The 25,145-nt window shown below is 38.1% G+C and overlaps 2 protein-coding genes across 8 annotated transcripts in view; one reads left to right on the top strand and one right to left on the bottom strand.

Annotated features, from left to right (window-relative positions):
- Positions 1–25,100, top strand: part of pdzd7b (PDZ domain containing 7b) — a 30,156-nt gene extending 5,056 nt beyond the window's left edge. Inside the window, exons 2-17 of one of the 2 annotated variants that reach the window (XM_067370306.1) lie at positions 1,855–1,926; positions 2,009–2,131; positions 2,301–2,475; positions 2,551–2,727; positions 2,930–3,077; positions 5,697–5,757; positions 5,834–6,235; positions 6,368–6,520; positions 7,579–7,691; positions 7,770–7,861; positions 8,017–8,108; positions 8,191–8,250; positions 8,515–9,072; positions 10,750–10,850; positions 10,937–11,108; positions 24,970–25,100. In XM_067370306.1, the coding sequence (XP_067226407.1) occupies positions 1,920–1,926; positions 2,009–2,131; positions 2,301–2,475; positions 2,551–2,727; positions 2,930–3,077; positions 5,697–5,757; positions 5,834–6,235; positions 6,368–6,520; positions 7,579–7,691; positions 7,770–7,861; positions 8,017–8,108; positions 8,191–8,250; positions 8,515–9,072; positions 10,750–10,850; positions 10,937–11,089 (2,415 nt within the window). In that variant the 5' untranslated portion in view covers positions 1,855–1,919 and the 3' untranslated portion in view covers positions 11,090–11,108; positions 24,970–25,100. The remainder of the gene's footprint in view (positions 1–1,854; positions 1,927–2,008; positions 2,132–2,300; positions 2,476–2,550; positions 2,728–2,929; positions 3,078–5,696; positions 5,758–5,833; positions 6,236–6,367; positions 6,521–7,578; positions 7,692–7,769; positions 7,862–8,016; positions 8,109–8,190; positions 8,251–8,514; positions 9,073–10,749; positions 10,851–10,936; positions 11,109–24,969) is intronic. The other variant, XM_067370307.1, reaches the window with a different exon arrangement.
- Positions 1–25,145, bottom strand: part of lzts2b (leucine zipper, putative tumor suppressor 2b) — a 37,806-nt gene that overhangs the window by 6,505 nt on the left and 6,156 nt on the right. Inside the window, exons 1-6 of one of the 6 annotated variants that reach the window (XM_067370309.1) lie at positions 24,950–25,079; positions 21,762–24,813; positions 18,449–18,889; positions 17,144–17,683; positions 14,924–15,193; positions 11,533–14,330 (exon numbers count right to left, since the gene is read on the bottom strand). In XM_067370309.1, the coding sequence (XP_067226410.1) occupies positions 13,686–14,330; positions 14,924–15,193; positions 17,144–17,683; positions 18,449–18,862 (1,869 nt within the window). In that variant the 5' untranslated portion in view covers positions 18,863–18,889; positions 21,762–24,813; positions 24,950–25,079 and the 3' untranslated portion in view covers positions 11,533–13,685. Of the gene's footprint in view, positions 1–10,978; positions 10,998–11,532; positions 14,331–14,923; positions 15,194–17,143; positions 17,684–18,448; positions 18,890–19,529; positions 21,735–21,761; positions 24,814–24,949; positions 25,080–25,145 lie in introns of those variants that run through there. The other 5 variants (XM_067370312.1, XM_067370313.1, XM_067370314.1 and 2 more) reach the window with 5 other exon arrangements.

Genomic DNA, 25,145 nt, shown 5'->3' on the forward strand with positions numbered 1-25,145 from the left:
TTTTATATCATGCAATTCTGACTTTATATCAAGCAATTCTGACTTTATATCTCGCAATTCTGACTTTATATCTCGCAATTCTGACTTTATATCTCGCAATTCTGACTTTATATCTCACGATTCTGACTTTATATCTCACGATTCTGACTTTATATCATGCAATTCTGACTTTATATCAAGCAATTCTGACTTTATATCAAGCAATTCTGACTTTATATCAAGCAATTCTGACTTTATATCTCGCAATTCTGACTTTATATCATGCAATTCTGACTTTATATCAAGCAATTCTGACTTTATATCTCGCAATTCTGACTTTATATCGAGCAATTCTGACTTTATATCGAGCAATTCTGACTTTATATCTCGCAATTATATGACTCGCAATTCTGACTTTATATCTCGCAATTCTGACTTTATATCTCGCAATTCTGACTTTATATCATGCAATTCTGACTTTATATCAAGCAATTCTGACTTTATATCAAGCAATTCTGACTTTATATCAAGCAATTCTGACTTTACATCAAGCAATTCTGACTTTATATCAAGCAATTCTGACTTTACATCAAGCAATTCTGACTTTATATCTCGCAATTCTGACTTTATATCTCGCAATTCTGACTTTATATCTCACGATTCTGACTTTATATCTCGCGATTCTGACTTTATATCTCACGATTCTGACTTTATATCTCGCAATTCTGACTTTATATCTCGCAATTCTGACTTTATATCTCGCAATTCTGACTTTATATCTCGCAATTCTGACTTTATATCTCACGATTCTGACTTTATATCTCGCGATTCTGACTTTATATCTCACGATTCTGACTTTATATCTCGCAATTCTGACTTTATATCTCGCAATTCTGACTTTATATCATGCAATTCTGACTTTATATCAAGCAATTCTGACTTTATATCAAGCGATTCTGACTTTATATCAAGCAATTCTGACTTTATATCTCTCAATTCTGATTTTATATCTCACAATTCTGACTTTATATCACACAATTCTGACTTTATATCTCGCAATTCTGACTTTATATCAAGCAATTCTGACTTTATATCTCTCAATTCTGATTTTATATCATGCAATTCTGACTTTATATCAAGCAATTCTGACTTTATATCAAGCAATTTTGACTTTATATCAAGCAATTCTGACTTTATATCTCGCGATTCTGACTTTATATCTCTCAATTCTGATTTTATATCATGCAATTCTGACTTTATATCATGCAATTCTGACTTTATATCATGCAATTCTGACTTTATATCAAGCAATTCTGACTTTATATCAAGCAATTCTGACTTTACATCAAGCAATTCTGACTTTATATCATGCAATTCTGACTTTATATCATGCAATTCTGACTTTATATCATGCAATTCTGACTTTATATCATGCAATTCTGACTTTATATCAAGCAATTCTGACTTTATATCAAGCAATTCTGACTTTATATCAAGCAATTCTGACTTTATATCATGCAATTCTGACTTTATATCAAGCAATTCTGACTTTATCATGCAATTCTGACTGTATATCTCGCAATTCTGACTTTATATCATGCAATTCTGACTTTATATCAAGCAATTCTGACTTTATATCAAGCAATTCTGACTTTATATCAAGCAATTCTTACTTTATATCATGCAATTCTGACTTTATATCAAGCAATTCTGACTTTATATCTCGCAATTCTGACTATATATCAAGCAGTTCTGACTTTATATCAAGCGATTCTGACTTTATATCTCGCAATTCTGACTTTATATCACAATTCTGTCTTTATAATGCAATTCTGTTTTATAAAGACCGTTGGATGTGTCTGTTTTGTGACGCAGTGATCTGAGAGATCTCGGGCATTCTGGGACGAGTTTACGGCCTCCGACAGGACTGAGACTCACAGATGGAGGGTGAGACGGGTGAAGCAGATGAAGTGAATGAAGCCAGAGCGTGTGAGCAGCGAGAGCTGAACGCTGGTGTGTCTGTCTGCAGGTGAGATGGTGAGGTTGACGGTCATCAGGGGGGATGATGGTCAGCTGGGCTTCAGCGTGCGAGGAGGATCTGAACACGGACTCAGTGTCTTCATCAGCAAAGTGCAGAAAAACAGTGCTGCAGGTGAGAGGCTCTGTGTATTCATGTGTTTCCATGATGAAAGAGTTACTTAACACTCTGGTCCTCTTCGTTTAGGGGTCACACTTGTCTCCTTCTCGGTCAAAAGTGACCGAAGCCTTGAAATTCTGACTATATATCTCATAATCCTGACTTTATATCTCACTATATAAAGAGCTGGCGGGTCTGTGTGTTGGTGATAAGTTAGTTGAGGTGAACGGCGTGAGTCTGGAGAACGTCAGCATGAGCAGCGCTGTGAAGGTGTTGTCGGGTCACGCTCGCCTCCGATTGGTCGTCCAGCGTGTGGGCCGCGTGCCTGGTGTTCGCTACACTAATGAGAAAACCACATGGTGAGTGTCACCAACCCAATCAAGCGGTTTGGGGTTTATATCTGTGATGCTCAGCGTGTGTGTTTGCGTGTTTAGGGTGGATCTGATCCATCGGCGGATGGTGGTTGAGGAATCGGACGCTCCAGTCTCGGTGTACAGCTCAGACGGAGCATTGTGTCGAACGGTTCACCTGCATCTCTCGCACAACCAGCCCTGCCTGGGACTCAACATCCGTGGAGGACGAGAATACAGCCTGGGCATCTATGTATCAAAGTCAGTACACACACAAACTATAGTGAGAGAGTAACATAAAGAATGCTGCATGCTGGGACTTTATATGCGCTGCTGCATGTAGTGGAACGTTACTGTTTGTAATTTTCATGGAAAAACTAATCAAGCTCTGATACAATGTGAAATGTGCTGGGGGGTTTTCTTCTGTGTTTTAATGTCAAAGTGTCTGATTGGCTGTTTACAGGCTGGATCCTGGCGGTCTGGCAGAACAGGGCGGAGTTAAGATGGGGGATCAGATCCTGTCAGCCAATGGCGTGAGCTTTGAGAACATCAACCATTACAGAGCAGTAGAAGTGCTGAAGAGCCAACCTCATGTCATACTGACTATTAAAGTGAGTGAAACACACACACACACACAGAGCAGATGGCTGATGTGGCTCTCTGGTTTCTGTGTGTCAGGCTGTGCATTATTCACTCTGTTCCTGGATCAGGTATTCCTGCAAACTCATACACACTTAATGTCCATATAAACATGACAACATTCATGACCAGGAACCAGATAAATGGTTTGGGAGAAAATAAGTCATACTGTTCTCTGTTAACAGTTATGTTTAAGCCAGTAACTAGAAACCCCAGAAACTGGGGTTTGTGAAGCTAATAATTAATTAAATCATAAAATGTAAATTAACCACAAAAACAGTCAAAATATAACGCTTACTAAAAGCAAATGTTTTATATATGATGCATATTTTGATATATATTGATATATTTTATTTGTTTTACCTGAATGTGAAGTCATGTAACTGACTTTTTTCTCAGAATTTAGAGTTTATATCTCACAATTCTTACTTTATAATAATTCTGACTTGCGAGTTCTAAAGTTCTAAAGAAATGCGAGTTCTAAAGTCAGAATTAAAAGTCAGAAATGCGAGTTCTAAATTTCTAAAGAAATGCGAGTTCTAAATTTCTAAAGAAATGCGAGTTCTAAAGAATTGCTAGTTCTAATGTCAGAAATGTGAGTTCTAAAGTTCTGAAGAAATGCGAGTTCTAAAGTTTTGAAGAAATGCGAGTTCTAAAGTCAGAATTAAAAGTCAGAAATGCGAGTTCTAAAGTTCTAAAGAAATGCAAGTTCTAATGTCAGAAATGCGAATTCTAAAGTTCTGAAGAAATGCGAGTTCTAAAGTTTTGAAGAAATGCGAGTTCTAAAGTCAGAATTAAAAGTCAGAAATGCGAGTTCTAAAGTTCTAAAGAAATGCAAGTTCTAATGTCAGAAATGTGAGTTCTAAAGTTCTGAAGAAATGCGAGTTCTAAAGTTTTGAAGAAATGCGAGTTCTAAAGGCAGAATTAAAAGTCAGAAATGCGAGTTCTAAAGTTCTAAAGAAATGCAAGTTCTAATGTCAGAAATGTGAGTTCCAAAGTTCTGAAGAAATGCGAGTTCTAAAGTTCTGAAGAAATGCGAGTTCTAAAGTTCTGAAGAAATGTGAGTTCTAAAGTTGAAGAAATGCGAGTTCTAAAGTCAGAATTGTGAGTTTTGAAGAAATGCGAGTTCTAAAGTTTTGAAGAAATGCGAGTTCTAAAGTTCTGAAGAAATGCGAGTTCTAAATTCAGAATTGTGAGTTCTAAAGAAATGCGAGTTCTAAAGTCAGAATTGTGAGTTTTGAAGAAATGCGAGTTCTAAAGTTCTGAAGAAATGCGAGTTCTAAAGTTCTGAAGAAATGCGAGTTCTAAAGTCAGAATTGTGAGTTCTAAAGAAATGCGAGTTCTAAAGTTTTGAAGAAATGCGAGTTCTAAAGTCAGAATTGTGAGTTTTGAAGAAATGCGAGTTCTAAAGTTCTGAAGAAATGCGAGTTCTAAAGTTCTGAAGAAATGCGAGTTCTAAAGTTTTGAAGAAATGCGAGTTCTAAAGTTTTGAAGAAATGCGAGTTCTAAAGTCAGAATTGTGAGTTCTGAAGAAATGCGAGTTCTAAAGTCAGAATTGTGAGTTTTGAAGAAATGCGAGTTCTAAAGTTCTGAAGAAATGCGAGTTCTAAAGTTCTGAAGAAATGCGAGTTCTAAAGTTCTGAAGAAATGCGAGTTCTAAAGTCAGAATTAAAAGTCAGAAATGCGAGTTCTTAAGTTCTAAAGAAATGCAAGTTCTAATGTCAGAAATGTGAGTTCTAAAGTTTTGAAGAAATGCGAGTTCTAAAGTCCTGAAGAAATGCGAGTTCTAAAGTTTTGAAGAAATGCGAGTTCTAAAGTCAGAATTAAAAGTCAGAAATGCGAGTTCTTAAGTTCTAAAGAAATGCAAGTTCTAATGCCAGAAATGTGAGTTCTAAAGTTTTGAAGAAATGCGAGTTCTAAAGTCCTGAAGAAATGCGAGTTCTAAAGTTTTGAAGAAATGCGAGTTCTAAAGTCAGAATTAAAAGTCAGAAATGCGAGTTCTAAAGTTCTAAAGAAATGCAAGTTCTAATGTCAGAAATGTGAGTTCTAAAGTTCTGAAGAAATGCGAGTTCTAAAGTTTTGAAGAAATGCGAGTTCTAAAGTTCTGAAGAAATGCGAGTTCTAAAGTTCTGAAGAAATGCGAGTTCTAAAGAATTGCGAGTTCTAAAATTCTGAAGAAATGCGAGTTCTAAAATTTTAAAGAAATGCGAGTTCTAAAGTTCTAAAGAAATGCGAGTTCTAAAGTCAGAAATTTGAGTTCCAAAGTCAAAATTGCGAGTTATAAATTCAGAAATGCATGATATAAACAATATAAATTGCGATTCTGATTTTTTTTTTCTCAGAATCTGGAGTTTATATCTCACAATTGTTACTTTATAACTCACAATTGCGAGATATAAAGTCAGTTTTTTTTCCTCAGAGTTGGACTTTATAATTTGCAATTTCGAGTTTATACCTCTCAATTGTGAGAAGAAAAGTCGCAATTACCTTTTTTTTTTTTTTTTTTTATTTAGTGGCGGAAACGAGCTTCCATAATTTCCAGTGGTAATTACCAGCTTTGATATAAATGTGGTTTCTTTGTTCACATACAGGAAGCCGGCAGATATCCCGCCTACAAAGAAATGGTGACAGAGTTCAGCTGGATGAATAAATGTAAGTTTCTTTTTTTAGTGTTCACTCAACAATAATGTGCTAATCTCTTAGCACACTAACCTTTGACCTCTGTTAGCGGGCAACGGAACCGTCTGTTCATCCTCACGGGGGTCTGAGTCTCACTCATCCACCTCCTCGCTGTCCTCCGGTACGCCCCTCGGCTCATTGAGCGGCCTCTCCCAAGCTACTCTGCCTGTTAGCTTGCCCTTAGGAGCCGAAATGTGCGACGTCTGCGGCTCCACTGAGGCCCAGTTTCATCCAGATTCCACTGATAATGAGGGTCATTCAGAGCAGCTGCGGACGGTGAGCCGAGGACCCACAGAACTGCTGCAGGACTCCGTGATCCGGAGCGATGGAGAGGATGACGGGAGAGAGTCAGGAGGGAACAGAAGAGAAGGCCGGAAAACATCTCTGCTCATGGCTCTCAGCCGACCGAGTCCTCCGATACGCCGAACACAAAGTCACGTGACTGTGTCAGGTAGGGTTGAGTGGTTTAAAGAGATCATACACGGTCATATTTTGCTCTACCATGGCAAATACATTTCTGAGGTTATCATATTCTGTATTTTGATAATGTTCATATTAAGGTTTATTTCTGTTTTTGTCACAGAAGAAGAAAAGAAACAGAAGAGAAAACAGACGGAAAGAGAAGAAGAGGGAAGCAGTCGGCTACAGCGCTCCAAAACTTTCTTCGGCCTTTTCCGAAAGAGAGATTCCTCAAGATCACGCTCCAGATCTCCCTCCCACTCAGAGTGCCATCTGGGTAATATTGTTATACTTTTTAGAGTATCACATCGTTAAGCTCAGAGCGTACTTGATTTCGAACGCATATGCTTTCCATGTATACTTAAACTTAAGGATTTAAACTGGCTTTACTCTCAAGAAAAGACAAGCATTTCACACATAGGCCGTCCGTACTTCTCGCCATCAAAAGGCAGCAGGTGCATAAATACACTTGGTGCATATTTTGATTTTCTCAGATACATCACGGTAAGTTGGCGTAAGGTCTCTCTCTAACACACACACACACTATAATATGCTGTTATACTCCATATAACTCCATATAAAAGCCAGAAACTAAGCTATTTTTTGCACAGGCATATCTAAAGGGTTAATGGTGCCACCTGGTGATCAATAGTAAAAATTACAAATTTTACCTCTTCCCAACAGGGAAAACCATCAACAGTCAGAATGCATGATTATATGGTGACAAGGCTTTGCAATCAAAAAATGTCATTATAATGGAAGTCAATGGGGCAAAAACAGCCACGAACAGTAAATGAGGGAGAATAAATTAAAATCTGATGCTGCACAAAAACTAACAATGCATCAAAGCCAATGTTGTTACTAATCTTTGACATGCCCAAGACTGTGATAAAAGGTAAAAAAAATATCCAGTCCGCAATCACTCTTTAGTTTTTTCCCCCCAATTCAGTGACATCATTTATGAACTTAGCAATTTAAGAGTAAAAATCCTGGATTTTTTAAAAGCATTTAGTAGTTTTGATCAGGACTGAGGTTGAATATTTTTTTTTTTTGCATAACTCTATTATCTATTCGATTTTTACAGCAGTTTAATTTAGTGGATGTTTTTATCCCAAACATAACGAAAGGGTAATAAATTTGCCCACAGTGTATTTTTGAGGTTTTGCATTTTCCCAAAATATGTATCAAAATAAGATTTGTCACCAAAAATTATTCCATTTGCTGAAACACAGAAAGTTGTGGCCAAATTAAGACTCAAAAACATTAAAAAAATATCTTTGTTTAAGCTAGAGTTGCATCTCCTAATCACCTCACAAGCGCTCAATGTTTCCACAGGCAGGTCTAATGGTGATTTATCTGAGTGGGACGCTCTGAATCAGGTGCGAGAAATGGCTGTCAGATTGCTAGAGGATGAAGATGTGGTCATACTCATGGGAATCTGTCAGAAGGTAAGAGAGATTCAGATGATCTCACATAATTAAAAGGTTTCTTTGTCCGGAGACCAAACTCATTTGCTGTTCTGACAGTATTTGCAAGAACGAGGGCTTCAGACGCTCATCCAGCCGCTTCTGGCCATCCTGAACACGCCAGAGAAGCTGCTGCTGCTCCGAGAGATCAGGTGAGAGCGTGTGCAAACCAGACGCCCGTAAGAAGATGGATAAACAAACAAAAGCAGCCAAATAGCAGAGCGTTACTGATGTTGTGTAATCAATTTTTGATCTGATGATCTTGCTATACAGAAGTTCCTATAGTTTTGTGTCTGTCTTCTCTCAGAACACTCGTGTCCTCCAGTGATCTTCCGCTCTTCAACAGCACGGTGTCTCCGTTTGAAGAGGAAGCTTATGATATTCTGAAAAGTCGCTCACGTAAATCTTCACGTATTAATGCACATAGTTCATAGTTGCTTGCAGACCCCTTCAGTACATTCTTCTCGTGTGTTTAATTTAGGCAGAAGTTCTCCTCAGGCAGGACACGCCCCCAGACGCCACCTCATCACACCTGCACCAGGTCAGCATCATTTTTTCTTGTATATCCATCTATAATTTCATCTACTGTACCGGCACTTGACCAAACTTCAAGTTAAATTTATTTTAACAATACGCATAATTTTAAAGCAGCTTTACAGGAAGTCACACTGATAGGGCGATATGATGATATCACTGAGACAAGATCAGCCTATATTGTGTTGTCATTCCTAGACTTGTTGTGCAGTATTCATCAACACACATTATTCCCAATAATAATTTGAAAGTGTATCTTTCTCTGCCTCAGATGTGCATGGTGGATTTCAGCTGCACGTTTCAAAAGACAAGGAGAGACACAATCAGCTTCTAGAAGGTCTCGAGCAGCTCCGTTTGTCCTCCTATCAAGACCAGAACGAGTCACTGCACATGTCCAGAGCCTTCAGCCCATTACTGGATGTTCCTGTGGACACTTACACTCATTCAGACTCATTATCGTCCTCCAGGGCGCTCCTTCCCAACTGGCTGCTGGCGGAGAATGTGCGTTCAGACTCTTCCCAGACATCAGACAACGGTTTCGCCCGTTCAGATGACACATGTGTTCATTCACAAAGAGGAAGAGCTCCTGTCAAGAATGGGCTTTCGAAGAGTAAATCAGACGGAGCGGATGTGCTGTTTACTGTAGTGGACGTTCCTCGCCACAAGAGGCCGCTGCTCTCACAGGTCTTTGGTTCCCTTAAGAAGTGCCATAGTTCAACAGTGACGCCCACAGGACAGTCTGTGCAACCGCAGCTGCATGAGACGCCTACAAATGAGCCAGAGTTTGAGCTCACTACAGTCCACATCAGCAAAACCAAGCAGTCTCTGGGTATTCAGTTTTCTTTTCATATCTTTTCAAAGCGAAGCAAGTTTTTTTGTTGTTGTTTTTGTGCACATCATTATTTTTGTCTCAATCTCTTTTTTTTTTTTTTTTTTCAAAGAATTTAATAAAGTAAGTTTTTGTTTGTTTTTATTTTATTACATAATTTGTACATAAACACCACTGGTTGAGAACCACTGTCTTAAATTCACAGCAGGAAATAAATAAATAAATAAAAATTAAATAAATTACAATAAATGAAATTGACTAAATTTTGAAACTAAAACTTTAGTGGACTTTCCAGGAAAACAAACAAACAAAAACAGGTATGGCAGAGGATTAGGGTTAAGTAATAATAAAATAAAACCATCTCGAGATTAAAGTAATTATAATTGCAAGATTAAACTAGTTCAATTTTGAGAAAAAAAGTCTAAATGTCGAGAATAAACTCATTCAATTTTGAGAACAAAGTCATTGTGTTTTGAGAAAAACACGTTAAATTTCAAGAAAAAAGTCTAAATAAAATGTTGACAATAAATATTAAATTTTGAGAATAAAATAATTGTTTCGAGAGAAAAATTTGTTAAATTTTGATTAAAATAATCAAAATGTCGAGAATAAATACGCATTCGATCGGTGTTTATTCAACATTTTATTTTAACTTTTTAATCAAAGTTTAACAAGTTTTTTCTCAAAAAACAATGACTTTATTCTCAACTTATTTAGCTTATTTTCGACATTTTGACTTTTTTCATGAAATTTAAGTTTTTTTTTTAACGACTTTATTCTCAAAATTTAATGAGCTTATTCTCGACATTTTGACTTGTTTTTCTCAAAATTTAACGAGTTTTTCCTTAACACAATGACTTTCTCAAAATTTCATTTTATTCTCAACATTTTATTTTGACTTTTTTTTTCTCAATTTAAAGAAATTTTTCTCAAAACAACTTTATTCTCAAGATGTAATGTTTATATTCTCAACATTTTATTTAGACTTTTTAATCGAAGTTTAACAAGTTTTCTCATAAAAAAATGACTTTATTCTCAACTTAATTAGCTTATTGTCCTCGAAATTTTACGTTTTTTACTTAACACAATGACTTTATTCTCAAAATTTCATGATTTTATTCGCAACATTGTATTTTGACTTTTCTCAATTTAACGAATTTTTTCTCAAAACAACAACTTTATTCTCAAAATGTAATGTTTATCTCAACATTTTATTTTGACTTTTTTCTCGAAATTTAACGAGTTTAATCTCACGTTGTAGTGACTTTAATCTCGATAGTTTATTTTTTTTAATTGCTTGGCCCCAATCCTCTTCCATAATTCGGTCACCCCATTAAAGCTGGCATGACATTTCTATTTGTTTTCTAAATGCATGTTGTTGATTTTCTTGTGAACGATTGAAACATGCAATGCTTAAGGTGTTTTTTTTTATTTGACCTAGTAATTTTTAATTAAAATGTCACGACTGGATCTTTCAATTACAACTATAAATCTAATTAACAACCAATGGCTAGGACGACGCAAGCAAGCAGCTTCACTCAGATGTACATCAGAAAATATGGAAACGCTGCTTTCATTTTGTGTGTAGTCTAATCTTTCATTCCTCAGTGGGTAATTTATGATGTAAATGAAGTGCAGGTAATTATGTCCAGTGATATGTGTGTGTGTTGTGATCAGGGATCAGTATATCCGGAGGATCAGAGTCCAGGGTTCAGCCCATGGTGAAGATCGAGAGGATTTTCCCAGGAGGAGCTGCATCTACTAATGATGCTCTGCGGGTAACAGACGACGAAGCCCTGTTGGTCAATGGCAGCACGTGTGATTAGCTCATGCTGAGTCTGTGTGTCTGTTCTCTGTGTCTCAGGCTGGTTTTGAGCTTGTGTCGGTGGATGGCGTCTCTCTGCAGGCTGTGACCCATCAGGATGCTGTGGAGATCATACGGCAGGCCTTCAGTAACAAGAACATCAACCCAATGGAGCTTGTGGTCAAAGTTCCCAGAGAGCCCAGAGTCTCATGACCAAACACGACGCCTTACCGTATGTATTTCATGACATTTGACCAAATCATCATTCAAGAATGAAGAACAAACACTAACTGTGAATCTCATAAGCGTGGCGACGTGTGAGATTCACCCTCTTTGATTAGAAGACTGTTAAAGTTGCGATTTCATTATTTGTTTCTTTTAAAATCAAACTTGCCCTGAAAATAGCCATAGATGCAGTTAAAGTGGCTAAAGATTAACTCAGGATAAACTACCATTCACATTAACTTGAACTTAAAGAGTTTGAGGAAATTATCCTTAAAACATACTTCATGAACGGCCACAATCCAGTGACATTCTGCAGAATCATGTCGGGAAAATAAAGTGACATCATCCGAGTCTGTCTCTATGATCACAGACAAACGCTCAAAAAATATATATTCAGAAATCAATCCAACATAATGTAAAGACATTCTAATAAATCCTGGTTTATTTGCTCTGGTAACACAAAGATCAGTATTTTCAAGAACATAAATATTGAATCAAATACCAGTATTACAGTTGATTCATTGCAGGTGTTTAATTACAAACAACATTAAATATACAGCACGAAAAATATACAATGTATTGGCTTCATACAAATACTGTTAATTAAAAAAATTATAATACCACCACAATCACCCACAAGATAGAGCAGTTTAACGCACGCCAGCAATGCTTTGGTCTATTCACAGTGGCTACGCATCTATAAATGTGTGCACAATGAGGTTATTCAATATTATGTGACTGTATGTGAATCTAAAGTGTGCAGTAATGCTTTTATTTTGGTACAAATATAACAGTCTGTTGCTTTTATCAAAGAAGAGATCTTATTCCTCACTTTAGTATTGAATAGTGCCACGTTCACCTCATGTCAGAATTACCGTAAGAGATGCTTGTGACTCTGAAATTAGTTATAAATCAATGTTTATGGATGTATGTGTAGCTGTGTTGTTGTTAAATGCTAAATACTTTATAAATACATTAAACTATTGAAGAAAGAAAGCCATTTTGTGAGGCGGCTTGAGCTTCAACTCTTGAGTTCCCAGCTTTATAATTATGAGTTTCAGAGCACGAGTAGTTTTTACTAATCAGACACTCAATAACGATAATTCTGACACGACCTGATCGCAGTATAACTGTGCTTTAGGAATCGAGACACTGAGCAGAAGTGGATTTTCTCATGTTAATGAAGGGGAAAGCCACGAGTAGTTTGGTATATTGCATAAATGCTGAATGGAAACGGCAAGATAGGAAAACATGCGCTTAAACTACAATGGAAATGCATTTACTGGATAAACTCCTGGATGCGCAATGAAAAAAGTCATGTGACTTTTCCTCAACAGAGGATGTGATTGGATAACTGGACTAACAAACCAATCGCATCACAGCAAATGTTAAAGTTTTGGTTTTCTTTATGGAAATGGTGCTTTATTTCCAATTTTTTCGCACAAGTTTAATTTCGACTTTGCATTGAAACATAGATAATGACACAAGTGCACTTCTGTGAGTTTACAAACATACTGTACGGAAGCTTGTTTCTGCCAGTAAATACAAAATAAAAAAGGTAATAGCGACTTTCTATCTCACAGTTCTGACTTTTTTTCTCGCAACTGCGAATTATAAAGTCAGAATTGCATGTTATAAAGTCAAAATAGCAAGATATAGTCGCAATTCTCACTTTTTTTACTCGCAATTCTGACTTTTTTTTCGCGCAATTCTGACTTTCTTGCAATTGCGAAATATTAAGCGAGAATTGTGTGATAAAGTCAGAATTGCATGTTATAAAGTCAAAATAGCAAGATATAGTCGCAATTCTGGCTTTTTTTTCTCGCAAATGCAAAATATAAACTTGCAATTCTGACTTTAAAACTTGCAATTCTGACTTTCTCACAACTGCGAATTATAAAGTGAGAATTGTGATAAAATCAGAATTGCGTTATAAAGTCAAAATAGCAAGATAGTCACAATTCTGACTTTCTCGCAATTGCGAGATATAAACTCGCAAATCTGACTTTTTTTCTCACAACTGCGAATTATAAAGTGAGAATTGTGTGATACAGTCAGAATTGCGTGTTATAGTCAAAATAGCAAGATAGTCGCAATTCAAACTTTTTCTTGCAATTGCGAAATATAAACTAGCAATTCTGACAAAAAATTTGCAATTCTGACTTTATATCTTGTTGTTCTGAGAAAAAAATTCAGAATTGTGGGATATAAACTCGCAATTGCGTCTTATAAAGTCAGAATTGTGAGATATAAACTCAATTCTGACTCACAATTCTGAATTGTGAGAGAAATAAAAAAAAATAAAAAAATCGCAATTACCTTTTATATTATTTCATGGCAGAAACAAGCTTCCATACATACTGTGTGCCACATGTGCCTAAAAATAATTGACACAGAGTCAATTAAATGTAGTTGCACCAATTATTAGGCCACATAAATTATGTAACAAACTGTAACAAACAAGCTATGCTGTGCACAGTTTTTTGCATTTTATGCAGAGCACATTTGTGAAATGAGTGCGGCAGTAGACGAATACCTAGTTTTAGAGTGACAATGTTCCTCAAACCATGTGTTGAAGATGATTTCAGATCTCGGTTGCAGCGATGTCGTCGAAGGTGACTTCATTTCCGCTGCTCTCGTCGTCCTGATCTCTGGACTCCAGCTCGAGGCTGAGTTCGCGGAGCGATCGCTCCAGATCGCGGTTTCTTTTGTACATCTGCACGTAGTTCTGCTGTAACTGTTTCTGGTATCGAATCACTTTCTCTTTCTCCTCTTCCCAGCTCTTTCTCTCGCTCTCGAACGCAGCGGCCCGATCGGACGAATGCTGGCGTTCGTAAGCGAGCTCCGCCTTCAGCCTGTCCATCTGCTGCTTGGAGCCTTTCAGCTCCTCGCTTTCGTTGGCCAGCCGCTGATCCTCTGCGGAGGCCTCGCTCAGAGCCTCCCGCAGGCGAGACGACTCCTCTTCCAGGCGGCTCATTTTCTCTCTGAGCAGCTCGCTTTCGCTCTTGCGCCTCTGCAGTTCGTTCTCGCAGACCTCGAGCTCCAGGGTTCGTGTGCGCGAGGCCGTGTGCGCCTCCTGCAGCTGACTCTGGCACGTCTGCAGCTCGGCACGAACCTCCCTCAGCTGCCCGCGCAGCGTCACCAACTCACCAACACGCTGCGCCAGATCGGCCTGAAGGTCCTTCAGCTGCTGCTTCAGCAAGGAAATCTCACCAGACTTCTGGCACACCTGAAGGGTACAGCAGCATGAGACAAAATTCAGGTCAATAAATCTCATAAAACATCTTAAATAGTATAACAAACTATCATTTTAAAGAGGACCTATAATGCCCCTTTTCACAAGATAAAGTCTCTGGCGTCTCCAGAATGTGTCTGTGAAGTTTCAGCTCAAAATCCCCCACAGATCATTTATTATAGCTTGTCAAATTTGCCTCTATTTTGGTGTGAGCAAAAACACGCCATTTTTGTGTGTCCCTTTATATGCAAATGAGCTGCTGCTCCCGCCTCCTTTCCAGAAGAGGGCGGAGCTTTAACAGCTCAACAACAACAAAGCTGGAGAATCTCACGCAGACAAAATGAGGAAAGTGTTCAGCCTTACATTGTTCAAACCGGAGTCGACACTGATGGAGAGACTCAGGAAGAAGTTACAACTTTTAGACGTTTCTGAATGGTTAGTGGATAAATTGATGTAGTTGCTGTGGAGTTGATTCAACTCATCCACTAGCATGTGCCGTCATGTTCATCTTTTGTGTTGAATTAACCCTCGTTTGTGAAGCAGTCGGGCGTAAAATGACGGCATGACAACAACATTCGACGACTCACCTCCCATTTGGTCTCCTCCAGTCTGGGGCCCAGCTGGGTGTGCTCTCGTTCGAAGGAGGCGCAGCGCTCCTCGAGCCTCTGTCGCTCCTGCAGGAGCTGCGTCATGTCCTCCTGCAGCTTCTTCTTCTCCTGCTGCAGCTGAAACACCTGGAGCTGCAGCAACTGCTGCTCTCGCTGCGCTTTTTGAGACGCCTTCTGCATTTTAGCTGCACAGGTCTGTCTGAACTCCTCCATCTCCAGCTCTGTGCGCTTCTGTCTCTCCTCGTACACCTGCATGAACACACACACAAGCATATAATCTGTTAAGAAATTAGTGTTCAATTTGAGTGTGTATGTTTAAGGCCCATTAACACCAAAAATTATAACAATGCTATCATCCGTTTGTGTGGATGCTAATATAAAGTGCAGACTGCAGTTTTGTCATGTGTCGCTTTAAATGCTGGAGCGCTTTAAATCAGGGTGGATTCTGATTGGCTGTAAATGTTTTTATTGTTCATCAACTGAAAAAAATCACTCTGAAAGTGATTCCAATTATATGATTCCTCTGTGTTGTTATCGTTATAGTTGTGTTGTGTACTCTGTATTCTCTTAAAGTTGGAACCACAATTTTCATTCCCTCAATTTACTAAATAGTGCGCATGATTTACTGATTCATTCCCTCAATTTATAAATTGTGCGCATGATTTACTGATTAATTCCCTCAATCTACTAAATAGTGTGCATGATTTACTGATTCGTTCCCTCAATTTACTAAATAGTGTGCATGATTTACTGATTCGTTCCCTCAATTTACTAAATAGTGCGCATGATTTACTGATTCATTCCCTCAATTTATAAATTGTGCGCATGATTTACTGATTCATTCCCTCAATTTATAAATTGTGCGCATGATTTACTGATTCATTCCCTCAATTTATAAATTGTGCGCATGATTTACTGATTAATTCCCTCAATCTACTAAATAGTGTGCATGATTTACTGATTCATTCCCTCAATTTACTAAATTGTGCGCATGATTTACTGATTCATTCCCTCAATTTATAAATTGTGCGCATGATTTACTGATTAATTCCCTCAATCTACTAAATAGTGTGCATGATTTACTGATTCGTTCCCTCAATTTACTAAATAGTGCGCATGATTTACTGATTCATTCCCTCAATTTATAAATTGTGCGCATGATTTACTGATTAATTCCCTCGATCTACTAAATAGTGTGCATGATTTACTGATTCGTTCCCTCAATTTACTAAATAGTGTGCATGATTTACTGATTCGTTCCCTCAATTTACTAAATAGTGCGCATGATTTACTGATTCATTCCCTCAATTTATAAATTGTGCGCATGATTTACTGATTAATTCCCTCAATTTACTAAATAGTGTGCATGATTTACTGATTCGTTCCCTCCATTTACTAAATAGTGTGCATGATTTACTGATTCGTTCCTTCGATTTACTAAATAGTGTGCATGATTTACTGATTCATTCCCTCGATTTACTAAATAGTGCGCACGATTTACTGATTCGTTCCCTCAATTTACTAAATAGTGCACGATTTACTGATTCGTTCTCTCAATTTATAAATCGTGTGCATGATTTACTGATTCATTCCCTCGATTTACTAAATAGTGCGCATGATTTACTGATTCGTTCTCTCAATTTATAAATCGTGTGCATGATTTACTGATTCATTCCCTCGATTTACTAAATAGTGCGCACGATTTACTGATTCGTTCTCTCAATTTATAAATCGTGTGCATGATTTACTGATTCATTCCCTCGATTTACTAAATAGTGCGCATGATTTACTGATTCGTTCTCTCAATTTATAAATCGTGTGCATGATTTACTGATTCATTCCCTCGATTTACTAAATAGTGCACATGATTTACTGATTCGTTCTCTCAATTTATAAATCGTGTGCACGATTTACTGATTCATTTCCTCGATTTACTAAATAGTGAGCACCATTTACTAATCTGTTCCCTCGATTTCTAAATTGTGCGCATGATTTTTCAAATTGAGGGAATTAATTAGCCTACTTTTTTTTTTTTTTCCTGAATGTCATAGGAGGGGCTAAGTAATGTATACATTGCCTTCATGGTAAACTAATTAATTTCCTGACGGCTGAGATTCAATTTCATGAAATGGTCCTAAAAGAGATAATCTCCTGGTTTCCTACCATCATCACTCTCAGTAGAGATGAAATCGCACACACCTGACAGATCGCCGCTTCGTTCTCATCCAGGTTTTCCCTGAGCTGCTGAAGCTCCTGGTCTCTCTCCCTCAGTTTCTCCTCCAGGTCTCTCACGATGGCCTCGTAGGCCTCGATGGGTGGAGGCGACGGTCTGCCGGAGCCCATGTCTGACAACAGCTGACAGCGGCCGCCCAGAGAACCCGTGCTCTTACTGGAAGAGGAGCGTCCGCTGTCTGAGTTCGAGTGTCCGTGATGTTTAGTCACCTCGCTTTGGTTATACACGGGGCCGTTGTACGCCGGGAGGTTTGTTAAGGAGTTGCGTGCCGTGTCCGTCATGGTAAAAGACTGGCTGAACAAACCGTTGCGAGCGCCGCTGTAAGAACTGCGTCGCTCCATCGTTACGGGCGTGATGTCTTCATCTTCTGGAGAAAATAAGCTTAGGTTTCCTTGGCTTCCTGAGAGACCGGCGCCGAGCCGCGGAGACAAGTACTGCACGGCGTTCCGGTTCTTGGGAATGACAGGTTTGAAGGCTGTGGGTCTGATTATGGCCTGCTGAATGTTCTGGGAGAAAACAGAATGAGAAATCATGAGAAACCTCAGCGTATAACTTGTAATAAGTGATAAAAATACGTGTGTCTCAGCTTTTAGTGACGTGATGGATCTACTGGATGATTCTCAATTTTTGACAAGTATCATGTGCCTAGATCAACTTTGTCCTGGAACAATATTACTAGCAGCCAGTCAGATTTTTGGTATAACAGCAGGCCTTGATAAGGTTAGGCCTCAGGCCTTGAGTGCCAATCTTAAACTTCATGGCTTGGATTTTAGGATACACCAATATTTAAAATTTGTCCAATATCAATAGGCTAACAATTTTCATTTGACTGATTACTAGTAAATGGGTGACATTGAATTTCTTTACTATTTTGTCTTAATTTAAAAATAAAGCACTAAAAATGTTAATTAAAAGGTATATAGGAAATAAAAAAAATAAAGTAAGCAATAAAAAGTAATTTAAAAATGTAGCCAGCACAATACAGTACAAATAACACTGATATTCATTTTGAGATTCACTAAAGATTACATTTAACACTGTTATTAAATTAAAATGTTGTCATTTAAATATAATAATTTTATAATATTGCCCAAAGTACAGATTTATTTAAAATTAAAAATATATATTTTGGGATTTATTATGATAGGACAGTTAAAGATTACATTTTAAGTGTTATTAAATTATTTAGGGCAGCTGAGGACAGACAGGTAGTGACAGGAGAGTATAGAGGGGAACAGGATCATTTTATTAATCCCTAATCCTGTACTCACCCTTTCTAACTGTCCAGACACAGGAACCAGTTTCGGAGGCCCATCCACACCAGCCATTCCCACATCCAAATGATTATCATTCCAGTCCCTTATCAAGTCCTCATGGGAATATGAACGTGTCCCGAAGCCTTTCGCTCTGCCAACGATGCCCCTTCTCTTGCTGGACGGAGTTCGACTTCCAGCCTGAATGTCCTGCGAGGTGTCGGACAGCAGTCGTCCGGAGCCCAGCGTGCCCTTGCGGAAGTTAGTACTGACCTCTATGTTGGCTCGGTCGGGATAAGTTATGTGGGTCGGCTTCATGCTGCTGACGGCACCCATCGCTCCCATTAGAGGAGGTGAGTTCGGATGGAGGCGAGGGTCCAGGCCTGGTCCTGGATGGTCAATGGACACGGGGAGAGACTGGACCAGCGCCATCGCTGATGACACGGGAGCTCAGAAAACCTGCACATAGATGAGACACAAGTTATTGGGTGGAGGTGGAGCGTATCGGCTGGTTTACTTCCCTATGTGATCTTGACTGGTCAGTGTGGTCAATATAACAGTCCTGCTGGTCTTCAGGGTTCATCATGAGCACTAACTCACTTGCGCTCAGCATATGGGATTAATCTAGATTAGATTAAAGAATCCCAGTTTGATCTGCCTCAACAGTTTAAAACAATACGAGCGCTAAAGCTGATTAAATCTGTCCTAACCGTTAATAACATCTGTCAAGAAGAAACAGCGGGTTGTACTTCTGTATTTCAGAATGGCAGAATGACTTTTCAAACTGGTTAAACAAGTTTCAAACACTTCATACAAAGCTAGATGGGAAGATCCATCCCAAACTCATTAGTTGAGTCTGACCAGGTTGGGCCGATTATGATTCCTTTGGTGGAGCACAAATTACACATTTAACCTTTAACCAATAAGACGTTGGCAGAGGTGGAGCAAGTTGAAAAGATCATGAAGACAAACATTTGTTATCATAATATGAATTATTATGAATCATTCACAAACATGACTCATTAAATGGGTCAATCTAAGTCTGGAATTACTGCCGTCTCCTCCCACATTTAAAAATGTGTCTTACTTCGTCACTTACAGCCGCTTCCACATGAACTTCAAGCATCAAATTCAAGGCTTTGATCTTCAGAACATTCTTACAGCCGTTTGTTCTTTCACAACGAGGCACAAAGTCACTTTCCAGACCCTTCACCGCCTCTGATCCTCTGTGGTGGAATGAGATTCAAACCTCCACATGATCAGCTGAGACCATTACAATTAACCATAACCATAAACAAAAACACAAAAAGGTTAATTTCCCTTCTGTTTGTGTACTAATCTAGTTTATACAACAGTTTGATTGGCTGAGAGCCGTGCGATATCCCCCAGTATCAGCACTGGAACCGTTTCTCCGTTTATATCACTGCTCGCGGTGACTGTCATGGCTACTGTTGTTATTTCACAATGTAGTTTTAAGAGGTTTTTGGGCAAGAACCTAGTTATTTAGACCTCAAATATGTGACTCATATATAAACATAGCGACTATTTTACAATTTGTTTTTACGCTTTCGCAGATGCGATCTCCAGGTCGTTCAGCGCTCATGTACCCACAGAGAATAGCTTCATCTCAGCCAGTCCTTCATTTGCCACTGGCTCTTATGTAGATACTGATTAAATGAGATATAATTAATTTGGGGTATATCAAACGGTCAATCATTGGTCTTATTAATCTATTACTTGTTCCAGAGCAAATCGATTTGGGTTAAGAGGAAAAGTAAGTTTCATACTCCTATATTTAGGCTATATTTAACTTCAATCCTGTATTAGAGTGCTACTTTTGTACATTTGACTGAATTGTTTGCTTGTGTTTCTTATTAATTTGATTGTATTCAACATTTGCTTGCATTTGTCTTTTATAATGGCTATTGTTGTTAATTTAAATATTGTTGTTCAATAAATATTATTTCATATAAATAATATGCCGTATTTGGTATTGAGAAAGGGTCTGTCAATAGTATCAGTCAAAGTTACATTATTATACCATTAGATGGCGTAATAATGTAACTTTAAAAGTGAGTCAGAACAAGGAAGTTGTTTTAGCACTGTAGGAAATCCCCTTAACTTTTAAAAGGACAAAGATATCGCTAAACTGATTTTTTCTAATGGATATAATATGGACATTGATCTGAAGAATGAATGCTATATCAGATGCAGGTAATACACTAGTACCATGATACTCTACAAAATACAATAAGCTTCAGTGAAGCGACTCGTTCCTTCGTTACTATTTTTAAAATGACGTTTTAGAATTAGTAAAGGAGGCTTGGGCTCGACTGTGAAACTTGAGATTTGAAGTAGTTCTGCACAAAAGAGGGTTTTCAAAGACACTCCATTGTTGTTCTTATTTATTTACACAGTCATGCCGTCGAACTGTTGTACTATATCAGCACGCTGTGAATGATTACCTACGGCCAAATCACAGCCGTGCTGATATACAACCTCGTGTGATATTGCTAATTTATTCTTCAGTCTTGCCATTGTGCACTATGAATAATTGCTTGTGTTGTACAACATTTGTAAGTGACTTTGCATAAATGAATAAATGTAAATATAATGAACAACTGACTGCCTGAAGTGGTTCATGTTTCATGAGCTGAACTGAAGTCAGTGTTTGAGTCATCATGCATGACCAAATGCACCATAGGATCACTGATACCGATCTCTTCCTGAATGACATTAAATACACGTCTCGGTCTCACAGAGCTACGCTGATCATCTTCAGCATACAGCACACGGCTTACAAGTAAACATTACGGTGTCATGTTCAGAGTTCTGTGACACTAAACCTCTGTGTGGAGCAGGAAACGCAACAAAACAGCGTGACTTGAGTGAAAAAGCCTTTCAGCATTTATTTCATAGCTCTATACTCTCCGGTTCAGACGGAACTGGATATTGCAGTTAATAATTTGAGACGCAAGTCAGTTGAGTGAAGAAAAAAATAAAGGTCTTGAAACGAAAGTTGAACGTATTTTAACCTGAGCGCCACATTTTGAGAACGCTGCGTCATGCAACGGTCAAACGCGTCCATCTAGTGCGTGTTTACATTGAAAAACAATGGAAAAATAGTGCAGTGGAATGGAAAAATCACCCCTTACTCTTCTACTATGACTCATTTGAACCCGATTCATTTCTCCTGAGGAATATTAGGAGAAGAAAAGTCAATACTTTGTTTAGTCTCCGAGCCATGAGAGTCTCTTTAGGGAGAAAATGGTTTTAAGATTGAAGTCAAACATTGTTTCAACACACACACGGTTCTCTGTTGGTCACATACCTGATGTTAAATCCTGCATGTCGTCCAATTCTGTGACACTGATACTGATGAAGCCGTGTGTCCGTCAGTCCGCTTCACTTTCTCTAGCTGAAGTACTTCAGTCTCCCTCTGTCTCTCTGTGTGTGTGTGTGTCCCTGAGGGAAACTCATTTCTCCGCTGCACGTGTGAAATGTTCTCAAACCCCTTCAAGCGCTCACGCTCTTTCTCTCTGTCTCTCCCTCCCTCTCCGTCCTTCAGTTTCTTAGTTCTTGTCTTCGTTACATCAGTACTCATGGTGGGTTATGGGAATATTCCACGATTAAGCAATACTGACAACGCTACAGAGCGATTAAACACAACAACGTGACTCACGCTCATAGTTTCATCTCTTTTAGGCCACATACACACTACAAAGTTTCAATGGTTCTCACCTATGACATAAAACAAAGAAAATAAGCTTGCAAAAAAAAAAAAAGAAATTAAGGTGTTTCTTATTTTAAGACCTGGAATGTCAGGGAAATTAATCAAATCCTAAAACACCATTGGTATTTTTATAATGAATATATATTTTTCTATGTATGCCAAGATCTAAAATATTTTATGGGGTAGTAAAAATATATTTTAAAAGAGGTTTAAGTGTGAAAATGTTCACTATCCTGTTTAAAAAGAAACTTAACAATCAGTAATATTATTGATTTGATTGCACTGACACAAAATAAACTGAATTGAGCTGAAAAATGACACTATCCAACAGTTATTGAACTGAACCGAATCAACACTGAACTGAATTTATCTGAATAACGAACTATTGTCTTCTGTAGAGCTTCTTTACAGATTCATTTTGCAACATTGACACTGTTATTTTCCTGTTTTATTACTGTGAAGCTGATTTGAAACAGTCTGTAAAATAAAGTAAAATGATGTGACTAAATTAGGGATGCACCGATATGAAAATTTTGGCCGATAACCGATAATTGTTTATATTTGAAAGCTGATAACCGATATATTGGCTGATTAACCTAAACACAAATTTTAATATCATTTTTGAGAGCCTGATTACAAAAACATGTCCCAAACATGCAATTATAATGTTATCATTATGCAAAAGTGAAATGAAGGTTGCATTAGCATTAAAACTACAAACACCTCCAGATGTGGATCGGATCACAATGTTTTGGGCCTCGTCTGCACCCGTATTTAATGCTGAGACGGATGTTAATAGCAGGCGTAAACTGGAAGTTGCCTGATTCAGTTTTTAGAAGAGCTAATTTTGCATCCTTGTAAAGTATTCTGGGCCGGCCCCGATCCACAGATCTGTGCGATTAAACCTCAGGCGCATCACAAATAGATCTCAGCGTGGAAAATCTTTATACTCTGATTCACACACAGATCATTTGAGTTCATCACAGTCTAGACGTGAATGCATCGTATTTTGAAACACATCAGGCGAACCCAAAACCAGCTAATCACGACCAATTAGTTGATTTTGCGTTCAGATCAGTATGAGCGATGCTAACTGTAAACACACAGAGAGCGACAGTGACAAATGAAGCCGTAAATGCAAACACACATTAAATACATTATTACACTTCCAGAGGAAAGTTTTGAATGAGTGTGCTGTGCTGGTGTATATATAGGCTAGTGTAAGTAGGCTACAGCGTGCCGTGTGTGTCTCTCTCAGGTCCTGTAAATGGGTCACGCTGGACAGAGTTAAACTGGTTCTACAGGCAGAGCGAAGCGACCAGAACAGAACGAGACAAGAAAATATATTCAGGATCAGCGCCAAAACACACACACCTTTAGTCAACGTTCATCCACACACATCTCCGTCTGTTTTTTCATCATTCATGTGATGCTCAAGAAAAAGACACCATAATGGCTCAAACTCAAGAGTTTTAATAATCGTTCTAATTCTATGAGAATAGTAAATCCATACAACAACTGCACTGATAATGACACGGAGGAATGATATCACTGGGATCACTTTCAGAGCGATAAAGGTCGAGCAGATTCTGACTTTAAAGCTCGAGCATTTAAAGCAACAGATGACAAAACTGTAGCACGCACTTATGATAAATGAAATGTTATCATGCGCTGGTGTGGACGCTAAAATCGTTATCTTTCTTGGTCTGAACGGGCCTATTTTCATTTTTAAAAAGACAGCATTTTACTACAAAATTCAAAATCTGATGAGGCCACTTTTATGATTTTTGGATGAACCGTTTAGAAGTTATATGCAAAAATAGCCATTTTTCGTTTCTCCGGACCAGTAGGTGGCGCTGCCGAAGCGCAGCATGTAACCTCAGGTCATTCTTGTGATGACATAGACCAGGTCTGGTCTGAATACGATAAAGCGTTGAGAAGATACAGCCGTACATCTATTTTCGCAAGTGCTACGTAAAATTCGCTTGTGCGTTTTCCAAAAACTGCTTGACAAATCAACTTAAATTCCATTACTTTTTGTCGACATGGTCTGAAGATGATCTGGTTAAATTTTCATGAAAATCGGAGTAACGGCCTAGGAGGAATTAGAAAATGTTTTTTTTGTTGTTTTTTTTTCCGGAAAATTCAAAATGGCAGAAAAATTTTCATAATGGAAATTGACGTCATAGGGTGCAATCGAATTGTCTTGAGCCAAGAAATTTAGAGGGAAAAAAAAGCTCTTACAGTTCAAAAGTTATTAGCATAAATGTGAGTGCAGCTGGTGGCGCTAGACGGATTGAGTTTGGTGTGGTAAATAATTATGTTTCTACTCCAATTCATTGCTGAAATCGAAACATTTAAATGCAATTGTTTTTATTGATGAAGACAACAATAAAAAATAAAATGATAATCAAGTTTATGGTCATTGAATGGCTTTTCTGAGGTAAATGTGAAGTTACATTCTCAAGCTGTCTTTCCACGTTTGAATCACAGATTACAGGAGACGTGATTTGTTCTGAATGTTGAATTCCTTCTGATGTTCATGCATGTTTATTTGGTGCTGTAAGTAGTAGTAAAGAGGAAGAGATGATCAGTTCAGTCCTCCAAAACTGTTACGGCCGAAATCGAAACCGCAAATTTTGGTACACCACTAATGAAAGAATGCATGGGTTTAATTGCATGAAGGGAAAAATTGCATGAACTAAAAACAATGTATAATTGAATGCAATGCAAGTTGATTTGGATAAAAGCATTTGCAAAATGGGAAAAAGAAAAATTTTAATTACATTTTCTGTTTTAAATCCAGAACAGGTGAATCCGAATTGATATCTGCAGCCCTGCTCTGAATCTTCAACCTGCGATCATGATTCACGGCCCAGTTTGTGTGGATGTGTTTCTGTGCCGGGACACAGAGATCCGGACAGCTGCGGGTCGCTCCCGGTGCCCGGCTGTGCCAAGCTTTTCACTGGGAACATCGGCAAC

The sequence above is a fragment of the Chanodichthys erythropterus genome, chromosome 19, assembly GCF_024489055.1.
Source record: "Chanodichthys erythropterus isolate Z2021 chromosome 19, ASM2448905v1, whole genome shotgun sequence".
Classification (NCBI taxonomy): domain Eukaryota; kingdom Metazoa; phylum Chordata; class Actinopteri; order Cypriniformes; family Xenocyprididae; genus Chanodichthys; species Chanodichthys erythropterus.